Here is a 12,897-nt window from a genome sequence, read left to right as displayed (position 1 = left end):
ATATATAATATTAATGTTAATTAAAATTAGTACGACATACATGATTTTTCAGAATTTATTCCTTATATGTATATAATTTAAATTATTGAAAAAAAAATTTGATTCATAGAATTATGATCAACTTACGTCAAGCTTCCTGTAATTTTTCTACTTTCATCAAAGTTTACGCTATTATCACGTCAAATTATTTTTTTGGAATTTTGACCAAAGCTAACCATACTTTTGGGGTTGATATCTTAATCACAATTGCAAAGATCTTGACCTAGGTTAACTACAATTTTATAGACTTGTTTTTTCTAATTATAATACAATTTTACCAAAAAATAAATAACTACTTTTTTTAAAATTATTTTTTTGTTAAAATTTAAAGTATTTATCTCAATTTTTGTTGGAATTATCTGAATAATATATAAAAAATACATTCAAGCTTGTTTTCGTTAAGTATTCTTCATAAATTTTTTTATATTAACTATATGCTTTTTAATTTGGTGCGATTTGAATTTTTAAATTTTTTAATTCTTATACATAATTTAATATTATATCATAAACTTTCATAATTTAATATTATATCATAAACTTTGTCGTATGTTATACAAGTATGAATGATAAATATTGAAAATTAAAAACATAGACTAAATGTGTGTGTGTGTGTGTTAATTACATCAAAAAAAAGTCTCCATGACATTCATCCTAATGCATCCCTGGTCCCCCACTATTTTATTTTTTATCCATTTCTGACAAGTGATAATACAGCTAATTTTGAGTTTCACTCAATTTTCTTCATTCTTTTAACTTTCACTCAATTTTCATCTTCGTGTAACTTTGATTTTACTCCTTCAATACTAGCTACATATTTTAAAATCTTTTGCATGATGAAAAGTATCATAGGTCAATAGTAAAGACTAATCTCCAAATTATGGAAGACAAAGCTGCAAAGAGCCAACCCCATGAGAAATAGTTTTAAATATTTTAAGGTTTATTATTTTTTGTAAAATTTTTTCTTTACATAAAAAGAAAGTTCAATGTTCTTTAAAATTAGTTTGACTTAATAAAGAAATAAAACTCAAATCCATCTTTTTTTCCCCCTTGGATTGACAAGTTCATTCCAATTTGAGGGAGGAACATTCTATTGAGATTAGGATCCATTGAAAGGTTTAAAATTTAACCAGGTATAGGATGTGATCATTGGCGGAACCACATTATAGTGGCAGTAGGCAAATCTACCCCTCCACTTTTAAAAAAATTACAAGTAAGACATGCAAATTTTACAATTTTACACCTTTTGCTTTTGATATTTTGCATCCCCTCAACTAAATAAAAAATATTTGATCTCAAATACTTATTAAATATATAATATTTTAATGATCGATATTAATATGAAGAGTATATTTACATCAAAAGATAATATTAACATGTTTAACATAATTTTCTAAAAAAATGATGATCAATCAATTTATATATTTTTTTACAATTTTAATTCTAGAATCATTATTATTTTTAATTATTCAAATTAAAAATTTAAGTAATTTTAAAATTAAAATATCTTGTACCCCTTATTTTAGGTGTTGATTTCACTGTTTGTGATTAAACGTATAGAGTAGTTTTTAGGAAAAATGGTAATAATTTTTTTTGAAATATATAAATAATAATTTAATCTTTTAAAATGTCATAATTTTTATGAAGTTCCTAAAGATTTTTTTGTCATTAATGAATTTATATAAATTATCAAATTACTCTTGTTGAAAATAAATGATTCACAATTTTTATTTTTATATTTATAAATTTTTTTATATTTACAATAATATAATAACAAATAAAAAATTTAACATATAAAATTATGATTTACTGTTGCATTGTTGTTAATATAAAAAAAAGTTGCGAATATAAAGAGAGAAATTGTGAATCATTTATTTTTAATAAGGTCAATTTAATAATTTATATAAATTTATTAATAATAAAAAAATCTTTATGAACTATATTTTGAAAAAGTAAATTATTATTTATATATTTTAAAAGAATTTTATTATCATTTTTTTAATTTTTATGCACAAAAAAACTTAAAAGCATATTTTCCCGCCATTCCCACGTGTTCGCAGTAGCTCGAAGAATCGATGCCTCCGCACACTTTACATAGATAGTCAAACATGTAAATGATTGTTTGTCCTTTTTGGTGGAATGATAGATCACTCACCAAAATTTCTTCCCCAAATGAGTGGTGGATTCAGTTGGGCCTGTGGGTGTTCATCACCGTCCAGTTTATATCATTCAAATTAAAATTAGATGGTATAGATTTAATATGATTTTATTTTTATATTGTTAATATTTTAATATATAATTTTAGATAAAGATAATCTTGTAAAAAAATTTATTTAAAAATTATCAATTGAAAAGTTTAAATCTAAACCGTTGGAATTGGATTTGAATGATTTAGATTTTACCGCAACGATAAATATCAAAATACTCATGACTGTAATGAGCATGGAACTCAGATTAACTTCATTAATCATTTGATTTGCTACTAGTCAAAACGTTTGGACCCCAGCAAGATTTCCATTCTAAGTATGTTATTCCCCCCCCCCCCCCCCAAAAAAAAAAACCCGAAACCAAATCGTTTCCAAAGATCATATAATGGTAAAATGTTCTCCAGTCATACCACAAGTGATACATCGTAATCACCGGAAAGCTAAATGACACTTAAACTAGAGAAGGATGAGTTGATTTTGAGCCAACCTAAGTGTTAGTGTGATTAATTAAACTATTATCATTGACTTTTAAAAGAGAAAGCAATAAATAGATTAAGTTATAATATTTATGAAATCAAAACGAAATCTAAATAATAATAATTATAACATCAGGTTCAGTGGGTATATGGTAAAATAAAAATAGAGAGAACGTTAGGTTGGTGCGTTGAAGAGGTTCTAGTTTTGAAGGTTAGTTCAGTGGAACGGTCTTTCCTTGGCATCAAACCGAAAACTTAAGAATTCCTGAAATGTGGCGCCTCCCACAACCAAGCATGCAACATTCGACAATCAACAACGTAGTTAGCGATCGATCGTCCGGTCCCTTCTACGTCTGGTAATAACAAACAGTCTCAGCTACCAAATCAATCACACACCTTTTCAATTCATGCATGGCCCACCTCCTTCGTCATCCTCATTATCTTCTTCTTCTTCTTCTCCTCACTACCACACTCTGCCTCTAACCTCTTTCACTCACAAGAAGGAGGTGAAGGAGAGGTCCTCTTCTGCTTTACTTCTCTTCTGGCTGTTCTTACTTTCCCTCCAAGTAAGTACTTTTGTGCTTTTGTTCTACTATGTCAAGTTTGACACAAACCCAGAAGGGTAATTTCTCTGCAAGTTTGGAAGATATTTAAGCATTACATTAGCATATGTATTAGGACCTGTTTTTTTACATAGGCATCACATAAGCTTTAATCCACTTCTTGTTGTACCAGTATTTGTAAACATGTAGTAATGCTGAGACTCATGTTTGTGTCAATGAGTTTACTCAATTCCTAAGTGTATGCTTTTTACCGTCATTGATGTAGTTTACATGGATTTAGGTATACTAACATTTGCTTATATACATGTTGCTATGTGATGTATCTATAGAATGGCTGAGGGACTGGATAAGCCTTTGCTTGACCCTGAGAATTTCAGTCGAGAGGGTGTTGATTTGGTAAGTTTTACAACCAGTGCTGACCTTGAGTCAAAATTTATGCCATATTTATCACATTTTTCAAATTCATCCTATACAGAAGAATAACAATTTCAAGTGAAAATTGATCAGGAACGCATACCATTAGAAGAAGTTTTTGAGCAGCTAAAAACATCCCCGAGAGGACTGTCATCGGATGATGCTGAAGCCAGACTGGAGATATTTGGCCCAAACAAGCTTGAAGAGAAGCCTGTAAGAAGACGCTTCATGAAGATAGCAGATTTTTTTTTTCCCAAAAAAAAAATTCATGATATAGAATCTGAACAAGATATTACGTGTCTCTAATTGTCTATGAAGTGTGACAAAAAGAGGTCATGTTATGAAACAGAGTATTATTAGTTTTTTTTTTTTTTTTGGGTCATGACAGTTTTATTAGTTATCACTGAAGTAGTTATTTTATCATTCTGTCTCAAGAAATATGACAATTTTGAAAAGACATAAGCTCAGATAGAGTCTACATTTTAGTCTAAAGTAAGATTAAAAAGAAATTAAAAAGCAAATAATAGTTTTCTTCTCATTCTTTTATATTAGCTGAGGCTATAATAAGAAAGGTGGAGATAGTCCGTAAAATTTATTCCGTCTTTGCCTTATCTGTAAAACTCTTTAACCTTTTCCTCTTGCTGCACGTCACGGCGTTGTATGTATAGTTTTTAAGTTTGCTAAGAAAAAATGTAAATAATTTAGTTCTACTTTCCGCCATTGACATGGTTGATGAAAGTCACTATGGATATTGGATTGGAAAGTTTCAAACTGTTCTAAATTGTTTCTATGTTATTTTCTATGAGAAGACAACAGAAGAATGTCATTATTCTAGCATCCTTATATATCTTAGTGAAATAATTTCATTTTCAAATATTGATGCAGGAAAATAAAATATTGAAGTTTCTGAGTTTCATGTGGAATCCTCTATCATGGGTCATGGAAGCAGCTGCTATAATGGCAATTGTTCTTGCTAATGGTGGAGTGAGTGGACAACAAAATTCATGTTCTGCAATCTTTTCTCATCTTTCCATGTGACTGTTTACTTATACCTTTTCATTCCTCATTTCTCTATTTGGGTGATATTGTAGGGGGAAGGTCCTGATTGGCAGGACTTTGTGGGGATTGTATGCCTTCTGATCATAAACTCCACCATTAGTTTTATCGAAGAGAATAATGCTGGAAATGCAGCAGCTGCACTGATGGCTCGTTTAGCCCCGAAAACGAAGGTGTCCATCTTCTTCAATAATTCTCTAACCCATTACCTATGATTTCTTAGTTCACGGTGAACAAAACTTGTTGAATGAGTTAAAAATGTCCTAGAATTATGAAGAACTTCAAGAAGTAGGGCCATGTATGCTGCTAGGTTATCAAGGCCGTCACCTTGGACCTCAAAAAATGTTCACTGATACGCCATGTATGCTACTGGGTCGTCAAGGCCGTCACCTTGGACCTCAAAAAATGTTCACTTATACCCTATGTAGCTAGTTATTAATTTTCCCATTAAGCATTAATGTTGATTACATATTTCCATTAAAAATATATTACTTGTTTATACCCTATATAACTGGCCGTTATTTTTTCCATTAAGCATTAATGTTGTTTATATCTTTCCATTTAAAATTTATTGCCCTACATTTCTGTGCACCTATCACTCCCCATTCCCATTAAAAGGCTAGAAAAGTGATATCAAGATGGATAAATGACAATACATTAGGCTTCTTAAATAATTTTGCCTTAGGTTCCAAAACTTCTTCACATAGCCTTGTCAAGAAGTTCCTTATTCATGCAGTTTCAAATTAATTCAAGTTGCGAAGCAATGCTTATTGCGGTTTGAGGGTTATAAGTGGAGTGGAAGTCTTTAATTCAATGTAGTATTTTTCGCCGTGCTATATTATGCTGTAATTGACATAATCCATATTCTTCTTCTAATGCTTGTCAAAACTGGAGTGGGCACTGTATATTTGCCCATAACCCATGTATATAAGGCTATACTTAATATGATTTATAATTTAATTGATTTCTGTTGTATTTTGGGTCCGATATTATTATTTTGTTTCAAAATTTTTACAAAATATAAGGACTTTATGATAATATGTCAAGTGGTCAATAACTTTTACAACAGCTGAAGTTTCCTGTTCTTGAACAAAAAGCACTGGACTTCTCTAACATCCAAATATCCAGGTTCTGAGAGATGGCCAGTGGCAAGAGCAAGATGCAGCTATTTTAGTACCTGGAGATATAATCAGCATAAAGCTGGGAGACATCGTTCCAGCTGATGCTCGTCTTCTTGAAGGAGACCCCCTAAAAATTGACCAGGCAAGTATCTGCTGAATAGAGAACAAAATCCATCAATACTTTGATTCACTGATTTCCCATGTATTCGCTTCACTGTGGTTATTATCATGACACAACCTACTTTTGATTGGTCAAGATAGAGTAATAGCTATCTTGGTTTTTGACTTAAGATAGTTCTCTGCAGTCAGCTCTCACTGGAGAATCTCTGCCTGTAACCAAGAGGACAGGAGATGAAGTCTTCTCCGGTTCAACATGTAAGCATGGAGAGATTGAAGCTGTGGTCATTGCAACAGGAGTTCACACCTTTTTTGGAAAGGCAGCACACTTGGTTGATAGTACTATTGTTGTTGGACATTTTCAAAAGGTGACTTCTAGAAAATCTGTTAGCATATTTATCTTACAACGCTCACTTGATAAAGACTATTCCTGGTCTTGTAGAATCTGGCTAGTTTTACCCATGATTCTCCCTTATCACAATAGTAGAAGTGTAAAACTATTCTGGAATAGGCATCACATTTCCAACATGCTCATATATTTATCAAGTCTATAAACTCATACAATATTCAATGCCGGTTTAGCCGATTAACTCGGTGTTATTGACTACTTGTCTGCAGGTCCTAACCTCAATTGGGAACTTCTGCATTTGCTCCATAGCTGTAGGGATGGTTATTGAAATCATAGTAATGTATCCTATAGAGAAACGTTCATATAGGGATGGAATCAACAACCTTCTTGTTCTCTTAATTGGAGGAATTCCCATAGCCATGCCAACAGTGTTATCTGTAACGCTTGCCATTGGCTCTCATCGACTTTCACAGCAGGTGCGAATTTTGAAGATATTAATCAGTCATACAGCCAAATTTAAGGCCAAATTTATCGTCCCCTATTATATGATTTTCAACAAGACACAATTGAATTTGATGAAGTAAATATTTTGTCCTCATGATTTAAGACCACGCCGTAATCATATATTGTGCTTAAGTCTAATGCCAAAAAGCATATCTGTTTGTTGACAATGTTTTTCTCTTCTTTTTTCTTTATTTTTCCATTATTAAGGGAGCCATCACAAAGAGAATGACAGCAATTGAAGAAATGGCGGGTATGGACGTGCTATGCAGCGATAAGACAGGAACTCTTACCCTGAATCGCCTCACTGTTGACCGAAACCTTGTGGAGGTACGTAAAACTGTCCAATAAAAGCTGCAGTTTTTGTATTATGCAAAGAAGTCTTCAGGCTTAGGACTTTTTAATGTTAAGTGTACTGATGATGGATTGCTTCTCTTACGCCCAAGATGGTTGAGTTTTGCCTGAATTCCTTGTAGAATCTCACTAATGTAATATTAAATAGGTCTTTAACAGAAATATGGACAAAGATACGGTTGTCCTACTAGCAGCTAGAGCAGCTAGGATGGAAAATCAGGATGCCATTGATGCTGCCATCGTTAATATGCTAGCTGATCCAAGAGAGGTATTGATACTCATGTTACTTTGACGATGAAAGTTTTTCAACCCTACTTTCTAGCATGGACTAGTACTTAGAGAAGAAAAATCGTTTTTTCACAGGCTCGTGCAAACATCACTGAAGTTCATTTTCTACCTTTCAATCCAGTAGACAAACGTACTGCTATTACATATATTGATTCTGAAGGAAATTGGTATAGGGCCAGCAAAGGAGCTCCTGAACAGGTATGAAAATGCATGAAAAGATGCTGATTGTATACACTTATTCCCAATTAAAAGAGCTTAAATTTTATGTTGGTAAATACAATATACAAATATCCACAACGCAGAAAAGAAGTACCTGGATCATTAAATTTATAGTTTCAATTTTTTAATGATATAATATCACTCAACAGTTTCCAATAAGGATATGAGATAACAACTCAAGTTGGCATGGCTGGTATGAATTCCCGTCTCTTAAGTAATTGGTTGGGGATTTGATTTTTATCCTTTATGTATGAAGTAAACCTAGATGTGAGGGGGTCTATCTAAGAAAGATTAATCCCTACCTCCAGCTGAGCATACTCTTATGCCTCACCAAAAGAAGAAAAAAACATGGAGAGGGAGAGGGACAGGGAGAAAGGGAATTGTCCTCTAGGAACCTTGACTTTTGCACCACACATTCACTCTTTATATTGTTTCTCGAACGTCAGATTCTAAATATGTCCCAAGAGAAAGATGAGATTGCCGGAAAAGTTCATTCCATCATTGACAAATATGCTGAAAGGGGCTTGCGATCTCTTGCAGTTGCTTTGCAGGTGCAGCATCTTACAATCCTCCTCTATCTTTTTTCTATCCGACTGAACGCACAATGCACTAAAGCAAAAGGATACCGACTTGTTCTTCATAGAGAGATTCTGAAATTCTTAACATCAATTTGTTTCCATATTGAGCAAAATTATATGATAACCTTTTCAGGAAGTTCCTGAAAAGTCCAAGGAGAGTCCCGGCGGTCCTTGGACTTTCTGTGGGCTGCTGCCCCTGTTTGATCCCCCAAGGCATGATAGTGCTGAGACTATTCGAAGAGCACTTAACCTCGGAGTCAATGTTAAGATGATTACAGGTAAATATGAATATGATAAAGGATATATAAGCACACTGTTTCCAGTTCTATAAAAGCATTCCATTTCTCTCCCAACAAGGTAACATTTTGAATTTTCTATATGTCGTTGCTTATCATAGAAGCAATCAATATGTTAATAAATTCTGATTTAGGGCTAGTAAAGGTAATTCTTCTTTCATCTCTCTGTTTTCATTTCCATAAACATTAATATCAATTCAGGAGTTGTAGCAATATTAGCATCTTACAAGTAAGAATGAGTGATCAAATCCACCAGCAAATTTTGTTTGCTTCTCACAATGGAAATCATCAACAAGTTTGAAGGGCAAATAAGTCAGATTACATGTGAATGCAGGGGATCAGCTGGCAATTGCAAAAGAGACAGGCCGAAGACTTGGTATGGGGACAAACATGTATCCTTCTTCATCATTGTTGGGGCGTAACAAAGATGAAAGTGAAGCCCTCCCAGTAGACGAGCTCATTGAAAAGGCAGATGGCTTTGCTGGTGTATTTCCTGGTACTTCATCCTAATATTCCACTTTCATATCTCCTTTCTTCTCCTTTATATCAAAATACTAAACAGCAAGTGATTCCCGGAAAAAAAAAATACTAAACAGAAAATTAGTTTAATAAGAAACCATACACCAAAAAAAATTTATATAATTTATAGAGCTTCAGTGAGTTACAAGAACAACAGACTGTCCACTGATTTTTTACCTGCCACACTCGCAGAACATAAGTATGAAATTGTGAAAATTTTACAAGAGAAGAAGCATGTAGTTGGAATGACTGGAGATGGTGTAAATGATGCACCGGCTTTAAAGAAAGCAGACATTGGGATTGCTGTGTCAGATGCAACGGATGCTGCAAGAAGTGCTGCTGATTTAGTCTTAACTGAGCCCGGCTTAAGTGTTATTGTCAGTGCTGTGTTAACTAGCCGAGCTATATTTCAAAGAATGAAAAATTATACAGTTAAGGGTGCAATCTTCCTCCTCTTCTTTATATCATCATGGATCAACTGTACTGCTTATACAACATCAAGGAGGAAAGCATGAATTCTATGAACTAGTCAAACTTAAAAACCAGCTTCAAATAAGTTATTTTAAGTGTTTGAACTTTTACGTTGATTCCCCCCCCCCCCGCTTCCTTTTATTCTGATTTGATATAATACTGATAGCTCACTTAAACGCAGATATATGCAGTCTCTATAACCATTCGGATAGTGGTAAGACAAGTTTCATTTTCCCTATGTTAATGTCATTTTCCTGGGACTTCTATTCATATTTAACGTGGGTTTGTTTGGAAATTCTTACAAAATGCTTCTTACAGCTTGGCTTTATGCTTCTGGCATTGATTTGGGAGTATGATTTTCCACCTTTCATGGTCCTGATCATAGCGATATTGAATGATGGTAAGGGGTCACGCGATATACCCTGCAATTTTCTTACTCTTTTTCTCCCTTCCAAGTAGAAATAATAATCGTGAAGATAGAGAAGAACCATGTAGAAACTAAAAATGACAAACTAGATTTTCCTTGGTTTCATAGCATTTCCATTATACAATAGCTCATTCAGAGTAGATTTTCAACTTTCAAGCATTAATAATTCAATTTATTTAACTAATCTCACCCATAAATTATTTGTACCATCTTTAATATTATCAAAATGAAAGTTTTTGTTCATCCATTCTTTCCTTCTGGATCGAAGTAGTACTCTTCATTGAAGAAAAATGCAGAAGTATTTCATAAAAACTGTTTACTGCGATCCCAACTTTGAATAGTTACGACTTAAAGCACTAATTTTACTCCAAAATCGGAGAGAAACATGATAACTAAACAATCAGAACAATGAAATCATTCATATGTAAGGTTTGTACTCAAAGAAGTGTCTGTATTTAGGGACAATTATGACCATATCAAAAGATCGCGTAAAGCCATCACCGACTCCTGACAGTTGGAAGCTGCCAGAGATATTTGCAACTGGAATAGTTATTGGCACTTACCTGGCTTTGATTACTGTTCTATTCTACTGGACAGTAGTAGACACCACTTTCTTTGAGGTAAAACTTTCATGTTTCCGTTCTTTGTTGGCTATCATTGCTCTGATACCATGCGGAATGAAAAGATTCACAGTTTAAGCAAAGTATTCTTCTTTCTCCCTGCAGACGCACTTCAATGTATCCTCCTTATCCAGTGACAGTGAGAAAGTTTCATCCGCTGTATATCTTCAAGTCAGCATCATCAGCCAGGCTTTGATTTTTGTCACACGTAGTCAAGGATGGTCATATCTGGAGAGGCCCGGAGTTCTCTTGATGTGTGCCTTTGTTGTAGCTCAACTGGTAATGTCATTCACTCGAACAGTTAAAGCTACTCAAGTGAATTTAAACATGTTGAATTTTCCAGTACTGCATATGTCTGACCTTCACAACATTGAAACTGCAAATATTTTTAACACAAAAGAATAGTCTCCGATTTACTCAGTATATTTTTAATTTTTAACACCCCCATTTTATTAATTTGACTAGAAAATGAAGAAAAACTATAGTTTGTGAATAACGGGTTTCATTTTGATATGAACAAGGTGGCCACCTTGATAGCAGTGTATGCACATATCAGCTTTGCTAAAATTACAGGCATTGGATGGGGATGGGCTGGTATTATATGGTTATACAGCTTGATCTTCTATATACCTCTGGACATTATCAAGTTCACGATTCGCTATATTTTGAGTGGCCAAGCCTGGAATCTGGTATTTGACAGAAAGGTCAGTACATAATAATGCATCTTTTGTTTGAACAGGTAGTTTTAGTTTCAACATAATGGACTTATGGAGCCCTAATTTGTGTTTAAACAGACAGCTTTTAGTTCTAAGAATGACTATGGCAAAGAAGATAGGGCAGCACAATGGATTGTTTCTCAGAGAAGCTTAAAAGGATTACCGGGCACAGACTTAGAGGTGAAAAATGGAATTGGAAGGCGATCTTCTTCTTTGATTGCTGAACAAGCCAGAAGACGTGCTGAAATCGCTAGGTACTTCCTTTTCTCCTCAATTTTCTCCCCCGACATTTTCTGTTAACATAGAAAGATATCAACTTTCAAGAACTAAAATATTCATGAAATATTTTATGAAATAATGCAAATTCTGAATAAAAAATGGTATGAAACTGGGCAGGCTGGGAGAATTACACACTCTGAGAGGACATGTAGAGTCTGTGTTGAGACTTAAGAACTTGGACCGGAGTGTTCTTCAATCACCACACACGGTGTAAGAGCCAGCGAGTGGCTCCAAATTTTCAGTTTGTGTGGTACGTTTTGGTATTTCATTATGCCAAAGCAAAGATACTTGATTTCACAGTTGTGTAGGATTCGAAGACCACAAAGGGATCTTCTTCTTCTTCTTCCGTAGAGACAACATTTGTTTCTTTATACGCCATTGAGGATTTGTAAGATCCTTGTAATTTTCAGAACGTTAATGTAGTGAACTAAGAAATCATCTCTTAGAGTGCGCTTATTTGGTTAAGTATATATGATTAGAGGATTGTTAAATTTAGTCACTCTGCTTCTCCAGACTGACAAGTTCATTAACGGAAATTCCATTAAGTTTTTTCTTAATTTGTTTTAACTCAAAATGTCATCCTTTGTACTATGGTGAGTAAGATAATAATTGATGACTAATTAAAAAAATATAAATTTTATATTATATATAAATATATTATTAAATATATGAGACACTTCGATCAACCTTTAGGGACATAACCGCTTTTGTGTTTTAGAAGATACATAACAAATTTACAATATAAGCATATACCCTTTAATTTAGATTGAAATTATTTTTTTTAAAAAAGAATGAAATTAATTTGTTCCGCTTGATTTAAAATGTTCAATTTATATATTTTAATCCGATGTTTTTTAATTACTTTGTAGTATTTTTCTGGATTTTATTTTAACGAAAATACTTGTGCAAACACTAAAATAATCAACACTTTAAATGAACAATTTAATGATAAGTGGGCTTTATTGTAACTGAAAATTTAAAAAATGAGAATATAAAAAAATTAAAAAAATGAGTAATACTGTTTATGAATTTTTTTAATTTTTATATTATATATTAATTTCATAGTTCTTTAAAAACATGTAATAAAAAATATGCCTGCCTATAATTTCAATTATTAGCGATTTAAAAAAAAAAAACAAATCAGAGCATCCGTTTCTTTACCTCAAAAGTCAAAACCTTAAACGTCCCATTATTCGTCTCTCGGGGAATTAAAGTTCAATGATTAGGTAATTGGAATTTAAGGGCGATCAATTTTTCAGCCCAAAAAAGGATTATAAATTTAATTATTGA

At 33.0% G+C, this 12,897-nt stretch overlaps 1 protein-coding gene across 1 annotated transcript; it reads left to right on the top strand.

Moving 5' to 3' along the window:
* The first annotated feature begins 3,013 nt into the window (after positions 1-3,013).
* Positions 3,014-12,106, top strand: LOC129288204 (ATPase 10, plasma membrane-type-like). Its single transcript, XM_054924691.1, has 22 exons — positions 3,014-3,285; positions 3,612-3,678; positions 3,790-3,909; positions 4,582-4,680; positions 4,788-4,925; positions 5,881-6,015; positions 6,179-6,358; positions 6,609-6,815; positions 7,051-7,170; positions 7,343-7,462; positions 7,558-7,680; positions 8,148-8,252; positions 8,413-8,557; positions 8,910-9,071; positions 9,287-9,525; positions 9,747-9,779; positions 9,884-9,965; positions 10,452-10,612; positions 10,718-10,891; positions 11,134-11,316; positions 11,407-11,582; positions 11,725-12,106. The coding sequence occupies exons 2-22, from the start codon at positions 3,613-3,615 to the stop codon at positions 11,819-11,821; spliced, it is 2,865 nt and encodes a 954-aa protein (XP_054780666.1). The 5' UTR covers positions 3,014-3,285; position 3,612; the 3' UTR covers positions 11,822-12,106.
* Positions 12,107-12,897: the final 791 nt, after the last annotated feature.

The sequence above is a fragment of the Prosopis cineraria genome, unplaced genomic scaffold, assembly GCF_029017545.1.
Source record: "Prosopis cineraria cultivar Desert tree isolate PC_DT_omini unplaced genomic scaffold, ASM2901754v1 PC12, whole genome shotgun sequence".
Taxonomy (NCBI): Eukaryota; Viridiplantae; Streptophyta; class Magnoliopsida; order Fabales; family Fabaceae; genus Prosopis; species Prosopis cineraria.
Note: the sequence above shows the minus strand (reverse complement) of the source record. Positions and strands in the feature narration are given on the sequence as shown.

Coding starts and splice junctions, on each gene's coding strand:
- LOC129288204 (XM_054924691.1), top strand. CDS start 3,613: ATGGCTGAGGGACTGGATAAGCCTTTGCTTGACCCTGAGAATTTCAGT. Junction 3,679..3,789: donor GTCGAGAGGGTGTTGATTTG/GTAAGTTTTACA, acceptor AAAATTGATCAG/GAACGCATACCATTAGAAGA. Junction 8,558..8,909: donor CAATGTTAAGATGATTACAG/GTAAATATGAAT, acceptor ATGTGAATGCAG/GGGATCAGCTGGCAATTGCA.